General features: G+C 53.7%; 6 protein-coding genes across 6 annotated transcripts; 5 read left to right on the top strand and 1 right to left on the bottom strand.

Moving 5' to 3' along the window:
- Positions 1–452: 452 nt before the first annotated feature.
- AYO20_01140 (hypothetical protein) lies at positions 453–2,650 on the top strand (the record flags this gene model as incomplete). Its single annotated transcript, XM_022639447.1, has 3 exons — positions 453–670; positions 725–873; positions 942–2,650. The coding sequence occupies 3 exons, from the start codon at positions 453–455 to the stop codon at positions 2,648–2,650; spliced, it is 2,076 nt and encodes a 691-aa protein (XP_022504755.1).
- A 139-nt stretch (positions 2,651–2,789) lies between these two features.
- AYO20_01139 (hypothetical protein) lies at positions 2,790–5,166 on the top strand (the record flags this gene model as incomplete). The annotated part of the gene is made up of 2 exons (XM_022639446.1): positions 2,790–2,923; positions 2,973–5,166. The coding sequence occupies 2 exons, from the start codon at positions 2,790–2,792 to the stop codon at positions 5,164–5,166; spliced, it is 2,328 nt and encodes a 775-aa protein (XP_022504754.1).
- A 377-nt stretch (positions 5,167–5,543) lies between these two features.
- AYO20_01138 (hypothetical protein) lies at positions 5,544–10,500 on the bottom strand (the record flags this gene model as incomplete). The annotated part of the gene is made up of 4 exons (XM_022639445.1): positions 5,544–5,895; positions 5,950–9,161; positions 9,232–9,274; positions 9,326–10,500. 4 exons carry the CDS (start codon positions 10,498–10,500, stop codon positions 5,544–5,546), a joined length of 4,782 nt encoding a protein of 1,593 aa, XP_022504753.1.
- Positions 10,501–11,487: 987 nt separating this feature from the next.
- On the top strand, positions 11,488–12,824 carry AYO20_01137 (hypothetical protein; the record flags this gene model as incomplete). The annotated part of the gene is made up of 2 exons (XM_022639444.1): positions 11,488–12,673; positions 12,733–12,824. The coding sequence occupies 2 exons, from the start codon at positions 11,488–11,490 to the stop codon at positions 12,822–12,824; spliced, it is 1,278 nt and encodes a 425-aa protein (XP_022504752.1).
- An 858-nt stretch (positions 12,825–13,682) lies between these two features.
- AYO20_01136 (hypothetical protein) lies at positions 13,683–15,347 on the top strand (the record flags this gene model as incomplete). The annotated part of the gene is made up of 1 exon (XM_022639443.1): positions 13,683–15,347. The coding sequence occupies one exon, from the start codon at positions 13,683–13,685 to the stop codon at positions 15,345–15,347; it is 1,665 nt and encodes a 554-aa protein (XP_022504751.1).
- A 418-nt stretch (positions 15,348–15,765) lies between these two features.
- AYO20_01135 (hypothetical protein) lies at positions 15,766–17,499 on the top strand (the record flags this gene model as incomplete). The annotated part of the gene is made up of 1 exon (XM_022639442.1): positions 15,766–17,499. One exon carries the CDS (start codon positions 15,766–15,768, stop codon positions 17,497–17,499), a length of 1,734 nt encoding a protein of 577 aa, XP_022504750.1.
- Between the last annotated feature and the right edge of the window lie 248 nt (positions 17,500–17,747).

Genomic DNA, 17,747 nt, shown 5'->3' with positions numbered 1-17,747 from the left:
GCCTCTCACACTTACAATGGATACACTACTTCGTTCAGTTGATCGTCCTGTCACGCAACAGCCTCTCGCACCTGTCCAGACTCGAACCTCAATTTCCCCTCGTTACCAATCCCAAAATCTAAGGGGTCGAGGCAAGCCATGACTGCAAATGGGTGATTGATTAGGCTGGAATGGGCTGGGCCAAGCCGGCCTGGACGCAGCCACAGAACAACAAGTGTCTACTCTCAGCCTCATCAACAGAAACTAGGCACCCCTAATTGCCCCTTGAGCAATGCCTGGCTTTGTCAAAACCTCGCCATGGATAACGATTTGTCTGGTCGAACAAAGATATTCCGCTCGCTCCTCCCGGAGCACGGCTCACGTTCTGGGTAAGAGCTGGATACGATAGACTGCGAGTGTTGTCTTATCCAAGCTCGTGGAAAGTATTGCGCACTTCTATTTGCCTCTTCACAATGTCTGGCCAGGGTCGCTTGAGGAACAGATACTCCTTGGGCCGTCTCCGAGAAAAATTCCACTGGCGGTCACGTCCACAGTCGGGTGACAATGTTGTAGAGAGGATGCCAAATGTGCCAACACCAATTGGCATAGATGGTAGCCAGGTTTCCAATGAGGGAAGCCTACAATCTTCGCAAGCTGATGATCATGCTCTTGATGTCTCCAATCAGGCCAGGTAGTTACAAGAATCGTGACAGGCATACGCGGCTCTGACACATATCAGCCCTAGACAAAACATCCGTCCCTCAACAGACGACCAAGTCCGAATCAACGTCTCTGGTCTTAAGAAACCTGGATGCGCTGATCTAACGAGCGAAGAAATCCTCATTGGCAAGAGTGAAGAAGTCTATCAACTCATTGAGATACTGAGGCGCCGAGGTATGTGAATGTACCGACTCGTTGACGAAAACCTGACGTGATCGACGCTGAAACCGACTGCCTCACAGGATATACCGATATCTGTGGCTTTCAAGGCGTGTCTTCCCGCTCCCCACCCGTAGGCCCAATCACCCGTCTCGACTGCGATCTCCCGGTTGAGGTCGTGACTGGGGAATCATGCTATTCACTCTCGAAAGGTCTGAAAATCAACGCGGACCAGACTCTTATCGATTTCTATGATCAATTCGTGTCTGGACCCCGCTGTTCAGCTCCGCCTATTTCGTCCACCGTTTGCTCGGACAGCATCCTCGTCCGAGATGCGAGAGATTGTGATGCTGCGAAGGGGCTGGAAATCAAGTTTCACCGAACTCTGCGAGCACCTGATGATGGCAAGATTTACCCACTGTCGACAGATTTCGGGCAGGTCAAAATGCTTCCCGTGGCAAGCTTGTCAACAAAACTACCGCCAGACACGAGCGCAGCGGGCGGGGCCTTGTTTCCACTCTATCAGCGGGAGGCGGTTGTGGTTCATTTCGACCGAACAATCTCAGGGTGGATGGATCCTGATGCCCCTGCGACTTTCGCCATCAGAGCATTTGAGGGACATATAAACTGTATTACCGGCCGCCCCGAGTCATTCGCCAAAAATACTTCTGTTCAGGATTATGTTGTCTTCCCCCTCCAACAACGTCTCGATGGCTGTGTATCTCAGTCCGGTGGGACCAACCAGTTTGTCTCCCTGCCACTGGGATCGAACAGCAGATCTCCATCGCAGGCTCCTACGAAAATCTTGCGATTCCAAGTGGCACCAAGGTATCCAGATGGCTGCAACTTCATCATGAGCGATAAAAAGTTTCCGGGGCTGGACATTCACGCAACTCCAAACCAACTAAGGCTCAATGTTGGAACATCAATCAAGATGGGTGGAAGTCTGCATTGCCAGCGGAGACTGAAGGAGACTGCCTACAGGACCGCCTCTCTGGAGCTTTTCAAGAACGAGGATCTATACCCCTTCCCCAAAGACCACTGTCGGCCTACGTATATCTGGGAGCTCAAAGGCCTGAATACGGGTAAAGACTCACGACAGCCAGAAGGAACTTGGTCTATTAGCTCCGTGGGAAGTCTTTTGCTGTCAGCTGACTGGCTATCCTTTGGTATTTCTGGAACCCCAAACACCACCATCCATATATCTCCATTCCACAATTTGCAAAGTTTCAGAGCTCGGATCAAATCTCGAATGCCGCAAGAAAGCCCGGCCTTCGATCATAACAAGCTCGCAATTGATGAGAACGTCCTTCTGGAAGACCCTGATACCTGTAGAATAGTCCAACACGGACTCCGCTCCAACAGCCATGCGGGGACCCTCACTCTGACCAAAGAAACAATTGAAACTCTGCAAAAGCAGGTTAACCTCTATGGCAAGAGCCGGCGGCCTTTGTCAAGATGGGATGTCGGCCTCATTGCTGGTGGAAGAGCAGGTATGGACGTCCACGCTGATGACAATCCAAAAGCTTGGAATTGGACCTGCTCTAGCCTAGTCACCGTCCATATCCTGAACCACCTCGCCTTTGAAGAAGTCACATCAATCGCGTGTCCGTCCACGCCAATAGAGCTATCCAGCTATCTTACCCACAAAATCCCTGTGTCCACCTTCAAGGAAGCTGGTGTGAGTCCTTCTATTGACAACACGCGTGTTATCCACGCCGGAATCGTTATGCAGAACGGGAGACAAGTGGCTTGCTTGCTCTGCGAGGAGAATTTTTGCGATACACTGTAGGTTGAGGCTTACACGGTACTAAATCTTCCTTTTCAGGCTCAGAACTAATCTCGTGTAGGCTGCCGGTTTGCAATCACGCATTCTGTGGGCAATGCATCCTTAATCGCACGGGCGACGGAACCTTGGTGACCTGTCCAGCATGCCGGAGAGAGAATACATCAAGTGTTCGCCTCTTCCCTCCAAATACAATACACGCAACCATCCGAGAATCGACATCCTCAAGCCTGGGCACAGAAGTTCGGAAAGCTTCAGAGTCTTCGAGAAACCGCTTAAGTACGAGAAACCCACCAGGGACCATCGAGACTCCTCCTACACTTCCCAGCAAGCCAACAGTGGCATATGAAGATGCCATGAAATCCGCGCTTGCTCAAACATCGGTATTCACCGACCTATGTGGAAAAGGAGCTGAGAATCGCGTGTTCCACTTGCTAGAGCGAGGTGCAAAGGTCAACGAACCACCAGCTGAAGAAGGCGGACGAACTCCACTTCAAGCAGCCGCTGAGGGCGGTCATCTGAAAATTGTTGAGATACTGCTAGCGCACGGTGCCGATGTCAATGGAGCTGCAGCTCCTTTCAAGGGCATATCTGCACTAGCTGCCGCAGCGGATCGAGGCCATGTGGCAGTGGTAAAGATGCTCCTTGCTCGTGGTGCGCACGTAAATGCCGTACTTCCAGGCTGGAGAGACTACTCATCAGCGCTCCAATATGCGTGCAAAGCAGGCCACACTGAGATAATCCGTTCTCTTTTAGAGGCTGGGGCCGAACCCAACAACAAGAAGTGGAAGAGTGCAAGTCCGCTATGCCTAGCTGCAGAACATGGCTTCCTGGAAGCAGTCCAATTGTTGCTCGAATACGGGGCAGAGGTTGACAATACAGCTTCTTTGGAGCTGGACCACGGTCGTCCACGGGGTACTACACCTCTTCACGAGGCTACCACAAAACAACACAAAGAAGTGGTGGACTTACTACTAAGACATGGCGCAGATCCTGCCATTGTCGATGCAGGGCAATCCTCGCCCTTACACATCGCCGCTGCGTTCGCCGACCAGGCTATCTTCCAGCTCCTCCTAGCAAGTCCGCGAATCTGCAAATTTGTCGAGATGAGGGACAAGTACAAGGCCGCATTAATGCAAACGATATGCAAGGACGGATCGTTCGACAGGATCAACCACTTTCTCGCAAGGGTGCCTGGCCCTCGCGACCACTTCTCTCTCAAATGCTGGGCGGTGTTTTTCTGCTGCGGATTTGGCTACACAAAAACTGTTGAAGAGTTGCTGGGTCTGAATCTGAGCCCCAACTTCAGTGTTTCCAGTGATGCGACTCGCCTCGTAGGTTACCAAGCGGAGACGTCGCTTGAGCATGCCATCCTCAAGGGACATACGGAGGTTGTTGAACTGCTGCTAAAGCGTGGTGCCATCGTATCTTCGTCCGGCGGGTTTAGACTCTCGAAGGAGAACCCAATCCTCACAGCAGCCTCTAAGGGCTTTCTCGACATTCTCAAGCTTCTACTGGCCAACGGAGTCTCCTTTGACCAGGCGCTACAGTCCGAAGCGATGCAGAAGGCTGCTAAGAACGGGCACACTGCTGTTGTCGAATTCATCATGAGCAGCCACCAGCACAGTGCAGACAAGTCGAAAATGAACAAAAGTCTGCACAAGGCTCTGGCAGGGAGTGACGCCCAAACCTCCCGCTTCCTTTTGGTGTCTGGCGCTGATGCGAACTGCGAACACGAGGGGAGGCGGCCCCTCCATCTGGCATGTTTCTCAGCTGAGATTGTGGAGCTTCTGCTTGCGCACGGAGCCGACGTTGGCGCGGAAGACGAGAAGAAGAACCTCCCTTTGCACAAAGCGGCGTTTGCTCGCAACAAGGTCGCCCCGCGGATTGTGCAGCTGCTGCTCGAGGCCGGGTCCGCGATCGACCAGAAGAACGCGACGCACGACACGCCGCTGATGAATGCGTGTACGGCCCAAAACGTCGAAGTGATCAAGGTGCTCGTTCTCGCCGGTGCGGACGCTCGCGCCACGGACGGCGAGGGCCGGACACCACTGCATCTGTGCTGTGCGCGAGACGGCGACCACAAAGCCGATCAGCACGAGGCTATCCGTCTGCTCGCCAGCCTGCTCTGGGTCGACGTGGACGCCGAGGACGACAAGGGCCGCACCCCTCTCGACCTGGCGGCGCAGTCGTTCCGGAGCCCCGTGGTGCGCACGCTCCTCGACGTCGGGGCCGATCCGGCACTCGTTGACCTGGAGCGCCTGCGTCACGGCATCGTGGTGGCGCACGAGCCCCGCGCCACAATCTACGAGTGCGAGGCCGTGTGGCAGATCCGCAAGGCCCGCGGCCAGACCAAGTCGCTGTACGGAGACGAGCTGCCCGTCGGATTCAAGCGCGTCCGCAGGCTGGACAGCACAGACAAGGGCGGGTCGATGAAGCAGGTCAGCGAGGACGGCACCGTCGACAGTTTTGTCTTTGACATGGCCGTCTTGAATGCCATTTCCTCGTTTCGGGACTTGTGAGCTGTCATTCACTAAAAGAGTCTGTATAGCTGTCACTTACGGAATGTAGGATGTAGAGTATGTCTATGCTTGTATATGTAGAAGGTAGCTACCCACCTAGTATGACACAACCGATGTACTTACATTGAGAAGTCACTGATTATTGATATCCTCTGTTATAAAGAACACGAGCCCTACTCCTAACAACTACTCTCAAGTCAGCTGTATGTGCATGTATATATGTATACACGTGTGTATGTCTGGATGTATATCAGACACAAACGAAAGCAGTTGTCCCCTAGTTACAGGAGAAGCAGCATCCAGAGGACAAACAAACATTCATCTGCCTCGCGCTCGCTCATCCTCACGCCTCCCCGTGCGTGCCCGCATGTCCTTGATCAAACCTGGAAGAAATGCGTAAACTCCTTCGCCAGCATCGCCGTCTCCTCGTCCATGGGTTTCACCGGCTTCCCCCTGTTGTCCGTCCGGCAGGGGAATGTCATGGCCATGGCGGCGCTCTCCAGGACCGACACGTAGATCCACACGTCCCGGGGAATCGGGTGGTCGAAGAGCAAAGCGGCCAGCTCGTCACCGTGCGTGATGGTGTGGGGGCGGCCTGCTTTCAGGAACGTTGCGAGACGCGCCTTTTCCGCCGCGGAGAGGTCTGTGCGGATGCTGACTTTGGGGGTGGGGGTTGGGGTGCGAGCTGGAACTGGAGATGGCGCGCTGCTACTGCTGCTGCTGCTGCTGCTGCCGCGTGAAGCCGTTGATGATTATGACAAGGGCTTGGATGGTCTCGAGGACGTCTTCTTAGGTTCTGGTGGTGATGACGGTGGTGGCACAAGGGGTCCCGACCGCTTGTACTCCTCGAGGGCCGATGTCAGAGTCTCCAGACCGGCCACCGAAGTGGCTCGGTGAACCAGATTCTCATCGGTAGAGTCGATCAGTTCGATTATGGTCTCCTCCATCAACCTGTCCACTATGCATCTCCGTATCATATCGCTATCGTCGCCGAGGACCATGATCCCCGTGTCGTCCCCAGTGTCGAGACCGTCCTTGGTCAGATCGTGTTTCTCGATGATGAATCTGGCCTCAGCTAGCCGGCGGAGGCGAATCCACTTGCGCGATGGCTGTTCGATAGGTCCGGTGGTCGTTGACGTGGGCGGTTGGTCCTGGGGACCTAATTTGATGGTTCTGTCGGTCATTTGTACACCTCGAGACTCTCTAAACTGCCCGTCTCTTTCGCCGAGTCTTGTTCGTAACTCGAACTGCCTCGGGGGCGGGGAATTGATAGTTGCGTGCGCTGTCGCTGTCGCCTCTCTCTCGTGAAAAGAGGTCTGTCCGACTCCCGGGGTCAGTGCCATGGTGGTAATGAGCTCGTTGAGCAGGTTGGGGGGAAACCGTCGCACTCGTCGATCTAGAGGTTTGACGAGGTGGATCTTTAGTTCCTCGCCATCGACCTGGACAGTGACTGCGTCCACGAACCCTTGCAGCATTTCCCCGACTGAGTACTCAAACTGTCGTGTCCGTAGCTCGTTGGCGAAGATTGCGGGATGTATACTCACAAAATCCCAGACGGCCTTGCTCATGCTTTTCCAGGGGTTCTCTTGGATGAGGAACCCGTCCGACCGGAAGAGATCGAGGAACGTCTGTCGGAGACCTTGCAGAATCAACACGAGCGCGGTATCGAGCCATGCCACGAGTTGTTCTTGAAAGCCGAGCTCCTTCCAGAACGACCTGATCAACGTCGTGTTCGACACCTCTCGATCTAGCCCCGTGTCCTTGAGGCTTGCCCCATGGAGCTCTAGAAGTTTGAGCACATCTCTTGCCTTTGGTCCACGACCTTCCCGCGCGATGCCCGTCGGCGTTTTCCCCTCGAGGTTCACGAGGCCCAGCTTGACGCCGGCATCTAAGAGCGCCCTGACCATTTCCAAGTTCTCGCATTGGACAGCAAGGTGTAAGGCCGTGTTCATGTGCACATCTTGGAGGTCTAGCAACCGGTGATCGCGGATCTGCTCGAGAAAGAACGCAACCAGCCTCCTAGCTGCAAGGGGTTGTCGAACCATCCGCTTGTCCTGGGCGAGGAGATGAAAGATGGACTGGCGAAGGCGCTGGTTGGCAATCAATTTGGCGCCTTCGTGGTCCGTCTGCTGCTCGAGAAGCCACTGAAAGCGTTCTAGCGGGATACTGTACCCTTGTTCGGCTAGCTGGCCTAGCAAGGTGAGCCCATCACGCACTTCATCCAGTCGAGCACCGTGCTTCACGAGTTCCGAGGCGATGTCGAGGTTTCCAGCCTTGAGGGCCAGAAACAGCGGCGTGTGCCACTCCCAGTCAGGCTGGTTGACGGAGAGTCCTCGGCGAATGAATTCCCTTACGAAGAATACATGGCATCCTGTCTCAGCGCAGAAGTGAAGGTAGTTGGACTTGTGTTGCACCATATCTGCAAGGATTTTGCTCCCTGCGACTTGTAGGTTCGCGGGCAAGAGTGGCGTCTCGACCATGGCGCCGTGCTTGAGGAGTTCCATAAAGATATGCTGCTGTCCCAGCTCCAACGCCACATGCAGGGCTGTGGTGCCACCAAATTGGAGTTCATTCTTTTCCATGTGCTCCGTCGCGCCGTTTTCAAGCAGCACTTTGGTCATCTGGTAGTTGCCGGTGCTAATGGTATTCTTGATGAAATTGTCTTCGCCGCCGTACCCGTACAGACTCTCACCAAAGCTTAGTAGTAAGACCAATGTCTCTTTTGCATTGTCCAGCCAGTGGTCCCCGTGGATCTGGAATAGAGCCAAGGGCGTAGCACCATTGATGGCAAAGTTGAACAACCGCAAGTTCGGGCCATGGTCTTGGTTTGGTTTGTACGGCTTCATCCGTGAATGTAGGAGCTGCATGATGGCGGTCAAATGGAGTTTTGTCGCCAGGCCCAATGCCGTGGCCCCGTCACGGTTCCGCAAATGCGGATCGGCTCCTAGGTCCAGCAGTGCGCGTACTGCGTGGATGTTTCGCTTTCCGATGGCTCGATGCAGTGGTGTGCCCGAGGTCATGGCAAGATCCGTGTTGAAGCCCTCAGCTACGATAGCTGCCCCAACAGTCAGGGCTGACAGTTGGCTCTTTTGCGAAAACAGCAGCTTCGCAGCCGGCAAGATCTGGTCATCGTCAAATGAGCTCAGCCAGTGCATCGGAGTTTCCTCATCCTCATTGCCAATGGTGGGATCTGCGCCGTTTTTGATGAGCTCCTGGACCGCCTCAAACGAACCACTGATGCAGGCCAACAGGAGAGGTGCGCAGCGCTCGGGGCACATCTGACTGTTGACATCCTCACCACGTTCTATCAGCTTTCGGATCGCCTGCGGAAGACCCTTTGCACTTGCAACGTGTAATGCAGAAATTCCCACACCGATTCTGGGCCCCGCCACGACCCATTCATCCAACTCGTCGAGCTTTAGGTGAATTCCGAACATGAGCTGCTCCTTGGACTCGGGGGATGCCATCATCCGGCCGTTGGTTTTTGAAGAATGGAGATCTGCACTAGTCCAAAGGGACAGAGCCTGTATACCACCCAGGCGTGAGGATCTCACTGTGCGCAATGCTGCCTCATAGTCATCTGGGCTGTACTCTCTTAACACCAGAAGCGCCGACAACGAGCCGAGACAAGCGGCTGAGAAGGCCCATTTCAAGGCCCTCGCAGGAGGCTTGCCTGATTTGATGGTGAGTTCGGTAGGAAAGTCGCCAATATCAATCGGTGATTCGAAGACGCCGTGGTATGGCTCGAGCTGGGCAACCACAGCCTGGGCGTGAGTCAAGCCTCTCCTCGCCGCCCGAACCATATGGTTATAGGCAAGGCCCAGGTTGTTGGTGCAAATGTGGTATTCTGCCACTGTCATGGAGGCAATGTTAGTTGGGCAAAACATGGCATCGTCCTCAACGAGGGGAGATGAGAGTTTTCCAAGGCCATCAAGGTCGCGAAGAAACTGTTGTCTGAGGCGAGGATGGTACATCTGAAGCTGATAGATAGCAATCTAGGTTTTCTTGTCAGTACGGCTCAGGCTAACATCAGGGAGGATTACTGACCGGCTGATAGAGCCTTACCCTATTCAGAGGCATTTTGCGGCGGAGGCCTGTGTAGAGACCACTGATATATATAGTGAGCTGCTTGATACAAAAGTCCAACAGGGAGAAGTACCTTTGTCCATGCATCCAAGGCAGAAGGGCCTTTGTCAAGTCCCTGTTTCGTGGTTCAGCGGTAAGACTATTATTGAACGCATTTTCCAGATCGCTAGAACCCCGTGGCTGGAACCTTCGGGCGAAGGACACTGCCACCGGGAGAACGAGATTTTGTTCCTTCCACGCCTGGACGTGACCATCTGTTCGTGTTTTTGAGGTTCGGGAAAGGGCTTCAAGTTGATCTCGGGAAGCAACAAAAGGGTTCTGACCGTCGAGGAATACTCGCCAAACAAGAAGACCCCAAGAGTAGATATCGGCTTTGAATGCATCTTGCCATGAGACGGTCTTGCCAACTTCGGGCGCAGTCCATGGACGAGTACCACTGGAGACTTGGGCGGTCGTCCTCTCGGCTCCCATGCGTATCTTCTTGTCGGTGCTGCCCGGAAAGTCCACGTCGAGTATGGCGAAACCAAAATCGCTAATCTTCGCGATGTACTTCTTCTTTGGGTCTGGGAAGACTAAGACATTTTCTGACTTGATATCGCCGTGTACAATATTAGAATCATGCACCGCCAGGAGCCCGGAGGCTACGTCTTGGGAGAGTGTTTCCTTCTGCCGGTAAGGAAGAGGGCCATGACTTTCTTGAAATTCGGCGAGATTGCCTATCGCAGTGTATTCTAGAATCAGATAAGGCCAGAGGCGATAATCATCGACGGAAGGAGAGATCTCCCAACCCAGTCCTAGAAGATCCACCACGTTGGGATGATGGCGGACAGGTGGATGTGTCAGACAAAGCAAGTCAGTGACGACACATCGAAAGCTTTCGCGGGTTTGAAATCCCGAGGGACGAATACGTTTGAGTGCGACTGGTGCTGGGTCAAGGCTCTGTGCTTTGGCGTCTCCAAGGACTGCTTTGTGGACAATGAAGGATGCCCCGTAACCAAGGTCAGACTGGATCTTGGGAAACTGGCCAGGATCCAGATGGTGATATTGCGTTCTGGCAGGGTCCCCCATCGAAAATCTGGAAGTCACAAGGAAAGGAAGCGACACTGCATCGGCTGTCTGGACGTCCGGGGACCTGGATGCTTCATCTCGAACAGTATTGACGGTGACAAGTGGGACGTTGGAGCCACTGACTTGCAGAAGCTCTGACCGATGGGGAGCAAGAGATGAGGCGCTTGTCAGCGAAGCCATGTACAATGATAGAGAACTGGAAGCTAGTGCTCCGCATCCACTCGGTAATGATACGCCTCATGCGTGGAAATATATGGAGAGAAAGCAGGAGAGCCGATTGTCTCCAGCTTGCGCCTTGAAGAGAATAGAGCAACCACTTTCATAGCACAAAAGAGCTCTTGACTGTCATCAAGAAGAGCCCGGCTGTCACTTACTTGGTCAGGGAGTCTTCAACGTGAGGCTGAAGTCTAGAGCAGTACTCGGTACTGCGAAGCCCCTTTGCCATGCATAGGGAGATGATAGTTTGTCCAGCCACATCACGCCCTTGTTCTGTACTTGTGCAGTATCCACGTGCACCAAGCAAAGGGTTCTGTCGACCAAGGAATAGACGAGTCCTTGGTCAAGGCTGGTCTCTGGCGGGGGACTTACCGGCCAATCAATCAAGGTTGAACGACAGTCTCTTTGCCCTCCTGTAAGTAAAGCAATCCAAATTGAGCAGGACTGGCAACAGATAGGGACAGCGATAGCGAATCCTGTGCAATACCAAGAACCTACCAATCCAAGCCAGGATGATAGCGTGACTTCATCTTGCTCAGCCGCAAAAAAAGGGGGCGAAACGTACTTCTTGATCGATGATAATAATTCTCGTATTCCACTGACTAGTTCGACGACCAATCTGCCGCCAAGTCTTAGGGAAAGAGGCTCAGAGCTCCTGCCTGATCCGGCAAGAGGGTGATGCCGCCCTTGCATCTCCCCCGGCCCTGTGCGGGAGTGACCCGCATCCGCGAGAGCCAAAATTCACAACCGTCAATGCTGATCCTCGAAGACGCCATAGTTTAGTGACTCATATTCATCTACGCGCATTTCATGGCTCAGCGAGAATTGGGTCCCCGGAGATGGGTGTAGATACACGATGTAGATACGTGCAAGCTCCCCGCGATACACACACGTGTCGACCAAACACGCCAAAAGGAAACCTCGAGATATAGAAAGGTGCCTATGGCCGATATGGATGCCAAAAGACAACTGCTTCAGGCTCTGGATGCCGACAAAGAGGCTCAGATTCGCATGCTCCAAGAATTCGTGCGGGCGCCGTCACCCAACCCGCCGGGCTCGACCGCGGCTGCTGCAGCAGTGCTCACTTCGTATCTCGAGTCTCAAGGGATTCCTTATGAGACCCTGACTCCGCAGGCCGATTGCCCTAATATCGTGAGCGACTTCCAGGGAGGTCGAGGAGAAGGCCCACGAGTCGTTCTCAACGGCCACATCGATGTATTTCCCGTGGGCGACGACACCCGTGGATGGTCCAGAGACCCCTGGTCCGGTGACGTCGAAGATGGCAAAATCTATGGTCGGGGTGTCGTCGACATGAAGTCAGGTACGGCATCACTGCTGATTGCGTATGCCAACCTTTATCATCGGCGCGAAATGCTGCGTGGCAGCGTCGCGTTCTGCGCCGTGTCAGATGAGGAAACCGGGGGCAAATGGGGCACCAGGTGGCTGCTCGAGCAGGATTGCCCACGCTGGGGAGGTGATTTGATGCTGAGTGCCGAGCCTTCTGGCCGTAGCATCCGTTTTGCTGAAAAAGGGACGTTGCGCCTGACGTGCACCGTCGAGACCAAGGGTGCTCATGGCGCCTTTACCAACATCAGCAAGGGTGCGGCTCGCACTTCAGCCTACTTTATCAAAGACGTCGTCGAGGACATCGAGAGCATGTCAGTCGACATGCCCAGGGAGGTATTGGAACAACTGGAGAAGCACGAGGTTCAAACGGTCGCCAACGAGATAATGGGAGCCGGCACACACACCATCCTCGGCCGCCCGACCGTCAACATCGGTACAATCAAAGGTGGTCTCAAGGTCAACATGATCCCGGACAGTTGTGTTTCCGAGTTCGACATCCGACTGCCTGCCGGTCTCACACGGGAGACGGTGCTCGAGCGCATGAGAAGCATCATTTCCAAGTACAAGGAAGCCAAGATTGATCTGTCCGTCCACGAGGCTCATAGCAACCCTTCTAGCTTTTCGCCACTAGATCACCCAATGGTCGCACTTCTGGCGAGGAACGCGCAGCTCGTAAGCCCGGAATCTGACCGACCTCCTCTGCCCATTCCGTCGATAGGAGCCACCGACTGCAAGCACTATCGCTACCGAGGAATCCCGGCCTACGTCTATGGATGCAGCCCCAAAACTAGTACGTTTTCCCTACTCCTGTCGTGTTACAGTTCTGATTCTGACGCGGAGCATTTACAGTGGCCCAGACGAACGAATTTACGACAATTGACGACTTTCTCCACGTAACAAAGGTTCATGCGGCGGCCACCTGGGACTTTCTGCAGTCCTGACCCAGTGGTCTAGGGGATCCTAACTTCTAGGACCCTTTCCTCCCCGGTATTGTACGGAAGGGAGGAATATAGAGTCTATCCAGCAACTCCAACACCTCAAATCTATCTTTCACCACTAGAAGCAAATTAAGGGATTAATTTGGGCAGCAGGCAAGTCAGATAGATATATCTCACAGCAACGACTGTTGGCTGTATGAAGCTTAGATCTTATCTATACCTAGTACCTAGACATCTCATGCCCTCCGCCCCGGAACCTCCCATTCTACCAAGTCCTACCGAGTTGATATGGACAGCCAACACTAGTGCGTGTTATTTTACATTAGCTGCAACTTCTCGTCGGAACCTACAGCCCCAATCAGACACATTAGATCTTGGACGTCGACTTGAACGACCTGAATATTCTGAGGTGAGAAGAGGCTGAGTGACGAGGCTGAATGACGAGGTGGGAGGGTATTAAAGCGGCGGGGGTTCTGGGGTGAGTCCCATATCACGCCAAGGGCCTGGACTGTTCACAATCGACGCCCTGCGAGGCGTTTCCCGTCATCCTCGACGCTAGCAAAAGCCACAGGATGTTCTAGGCTGACAGATAGAGACTACTAGGTTATTCGTGCAGGGACATACGTACCGAGACGAGGCGTCAATCAGAAGATGGAGGCAGCCTGATCCATCTTACAGCCGTCGGGAACATATGAGGCAACTCGCTTCACTCCACGTTCCCGATAGACTTTGTAGAGTATTTCGCTATTACATCGAACCGTGCAAGAGCTCTCCCGCAGGCAAGCTACTGACCGAATCTGCAGGAATACGAACTTTGAACCTGGACACTAATTGAAGGCGCATCGCGGCACGCCTGCTAGCATGGACCCTGCTAGCCTAGCCCTCAGCATTTTAACGTCGTATCGCCTGTGCACCGAAGGTTACAAAGTCATTGTCTCCATGAGGCATGCGTCGACCAGTGCCATTCGCATCCAATGCAAGTGCGAGATCGAAGAGGCGCGATTTCTGCTCTGGGGAAAGAGTTGGGGACTGGTCGACGACTTGAGTGTCTTTCGATCAACCCCCAACGTCCAGCTCAAGCTAGTCAAGGAGCCGGTTGCCATTTCGCAGTTAGTGGCCAAGATCCTCTCCGAAATCGAAAACATTCTCGGCAACGCTACCGGCCTGAAGAAGAAGTATGGCTTGTCCGACCTTCTTCGGACGGAAACGGCCAACGAAGAGGATGCCAGCGAGGAACCAGCGCTGGAGCCAAATTATACTGGTAGCATGAGCCTGAAGAAGAGGATCAGCTGGTCCACACGCGACAAGTCCTCATTTGAAGAGTTGGTAGCCGACCTGCGGGAGCTCAACAATGGCCTTTACTCGCTGGTGCCCATAAGGTCTCAGTCGCTTCTGACCGAGGCCTTGAATGCAGAAATCCTACCAGCGAAAGATCAGCCTCGAGATCTGGAGATACTGAAGGAAGTCTCGGAGCAGGCAGATCCCCAACTGAGTGACGCCGTGGAATTGAAACTCCTGGGACTCAAGGCAAACTCTTGCGAGACGACCTGGAATGCTAATGCATCTGTGAAATTATCCAAGGCCGGGTTCAGATTCCAAACTCCAGATGGATTATCAGAGCATAGCGACAACCTCGCCAGCAGCTCCATGTCGTACGCATCCTTCACACCCAAAGGAGCTGACACAGGAGTTCCAGTGCTGATAGAGTGGAAACCTTATGACCCCCGCGCAACCGGATCTCGGGCCTTTGTTATTGCGCTGCGTGCAGAAGGACTCTGTCGGCTGCTTGAAAAGTTCTCTGCCACATCTCTAAGCGTCCCCTCGTGTCTGGGATTCTTCGACGATGTCGACGGTGGCAGGTTCGGGTTCACGTTCCCGCTTCCTCAAACCCCTCTTTACGGAGGTCTCCTGCAACCTGCCAATTTGAATGACTTGATTTCCGGTCAGCCTGCCTTACCTCCGCTTGAGGACCGCTTCAAGCTGGCGTCTACTCTAGCCCGCACTCTGTTCGCCTTCCACTGTTCGGAATGGTTGCACAAGGATTTCTCATCGCACAACATCTTACTGGGCACGTTACCTGGAAATAACTCAAGCGCAGATCTCACACAACCCTTTGTTGTCGGATTCACATACTCCAGGCCGGAAGACCACGAAGGCGTGTCTTCAGAGATCCGCCAGACACAATCCCTTAAGCATCTGTTGTACCAGCATCCATCTCTTCTGCTCCACTCCACACCAGTTGCACCGAGATACTGTAAAGCATTCGACTTGTGGAGCCTTGGGTGCGTGCTCCTGGAAATTGGCCTCTGGAGACGCCTGAAAGACCTGTGGAAGCCAAAATATGCAGAGAACCCGACTACATGGACTGACAGACTGAGGAACGTTTGGGTGGGTGAACTTAGAGGTCGATGCGGTGGGCAATACGAGCATGTAGTTACGCGTTGTTTGTCCGCAAGCGAGCAAGACTTTGAGTCCTCTGGGCTCTTCTGGGAAATCATTGGAAAGCTGGAGGAATTGCGAGTATAGGGTCGATGTGGAGTTAGGTTCACCTCGTATAAGACACTAGATGAGCAGAGGTAGGAATATACTCACATCCAGACTCTGATGGCAAAGGAAGCGGCGTGCTTGAGCAGGCATCTTCGAGTGACAGGTCTCGATTCATGAAGACGTGTTCTGTAGGCGTTCAATCACGTGGCCGCGTTCCTGTTCCCAGTGGCTCCCAGTGGATTCAAAGCCCGCCAAGTGACCTCATCAACAACACGCCCACCACCGCCGCAAAACCACCGCGTCGCACGAACGTATCCACCACCCACCTTGTTGTGCGATGTGCCCTACTCTCCGACGCTCTATATTAATGTTGTCGGCTGAGGCCTGTGTTTGACAACCCTGCGCAACAACAATATACCGCTGCCTCTGCAGCTCACCCTCACGGCGCCGTCAAGCCATGCCTCGCGCTCCTCTCCGCCGCCGTCAGCTTTACCGGAACGGCCCAAACCTACGCGGCGCAAAACAGATCAACAACAGCACTGCTAAACTGGAACTAGAGAAGAAGTTGGCGCACAAACCAATCGGCCCTCGACCGACCGACAGCGATGATAGCGATAAGCTCGTTGTCAAAGGCAATGGGAGGAGAGGGAGAAATGTCCCAAGGCAGGAGATTTACGCTTCTGGCGCAGTGGCTGCTGGTGACAAGCCGGGAAACTATCCTACCCGGGCGCAAAGGAGGAAGAATATGACCAAGACGACTAAGGAGATCATTGGGATCGATCAACGGGAGACGCGAAAAAAGGCGGGATCCGTCCCTGTCAGCAAAGAGCTACATCAGCCCGTGTCTGGACGTCCCACCATGAATGGCATCTCCAAAAATGTTGCAGCTACGAATCAGGTACCTCCCACGGCTATGTCGCCAGCTACGAAACCCCCTGGCTCTGTTTTGCGGGCCACACATGCGACTTCGAACAGAGAAGATTCCATTCTCGGTACGTTGAAACCCAGGCGAAGGCAGCCTAGCATTCTGCAAGACTTGGACCAGGATTCGTCGAGTTTTGACCTTGGAGACGGAGATGACTTTCTCCCCGATGACGAGTCTACACCGTTTGGTGCTTCAAAACTATCGACCAAACCTACAACACCCGCTTCAGCGTCACCCGCACCGCTGCCTTCATCACGGAAACGAAAATTTGGCCACCCCAATCCTCTTGAGCCCGCCGTGATCGAGTCGGCGCAAAGGCCAGCCACATCACCCTTAGAAGTTATGCATACATTGGAAGCTACCCCCGAACCCTCTCTTCCAGCAGTACCGCTATCCGTGCTGCGTGAATCAGGACGAAAGCAGCGCGAGAGTGTTCGCGACGAAGACGACATCATGGCGCTCCCCCAGAGCAGTTCCTCGCCAGCGCCATCTCCTGCACGCAGAATACATTCGGCATCTAGAAAACGAGGAAAGAATCCTGCGACCCTCGCACCTGTCATGACCACAGCGGAGCTCCAGACTCACATGATGCCCACCAAGAAACGAAGGACGCAGCGGGAGCGGAAACAGCGCCGCGAACAGTTTGATATTCCGGCCGATATCGAACCTTCAGATTCCGACGCTTCCGAGGAGGACGTGTCGAATTTCCTCCCCTCGAAGACGAGGTATAAAACACGACAGAAAGGACCTTCGACCAGGGCAGGTCTAACGCAGACCAAAGCGAAATCTGGGAAAGCTAGAAAGCAGGACAACGCTGCTACGTCGTCAAAATCAAGGTCAAAATCAAGTACGAACCTTCTCATCACTACCACTTCACCTATATTGAGGCCATCTACTTCGAATCGCGAAACTAAGTCTCCATCACAGCGTTCTACAAACAAATCATCGAGTATCAACGCGGAATCTCAGGTAGGACTATCGAAGCAGTATGGTGGCTCCCTCCGCAAAGGTCGAGGAACGACCCAGACGCACGACAAGGAAAACCATTATTCTCATCCAGATAATGAGCCTAGTCATGTTCGAGGCGACGACACGAATACCCTAGGCGAAACGGAAGAGGTACCCTCAGATGCAGGTGGGGAGGGTCAGAGCAATCCAAGACCGGTTGGAAAAAGCAAGTGGGCAGAGATAGACGCTTGGGATATGGATTTTGAGGACGTTGAAGTTACGACTGGATCGGGAAGTAGCTCGCCGACACGGAGGTGACAAGCAAGGCCACTTGAACTCGACTGCAGACGTGACTTCAGGATAGCAGTGTCCAACAGCATGGTACGTTGAACGAACTAATGAACGGGGTCATCTGCGTGAGTCTTTCACAATTCTATGAACACATTTCCCACGAGCTCTCAGTCTAATGCCAATGAAACTGGGTCCTGCATGAAGCATGTTGAAAAGTTCCAGTATTTTCGTTTCCACAGTCTGTTGGTTTGTCAAGAACATGGTTCATTTATCGC

The sequence above is a fragment of the Fonsecaea nubica genome (genome assembly GCF_001646965.1).
Source record: "Fonsecaea nubica strain CBS 269.64 chromosome Unknown Scaff4, whole genome shotgun sequence".
In the NCBI taxonomy this organism is placed as follows: Eukaryota; Fungi; Ascomycota; class Eurotiomycetes; order Chaetothyriales; family Herpotrichiellaceae; genus Fonsecaea; species Fonsecaea nubica.
Note: the sequence above shows the minus strand (reverse complement) of the source record. Positions and strands in the feature narration are given on the sequence as shown.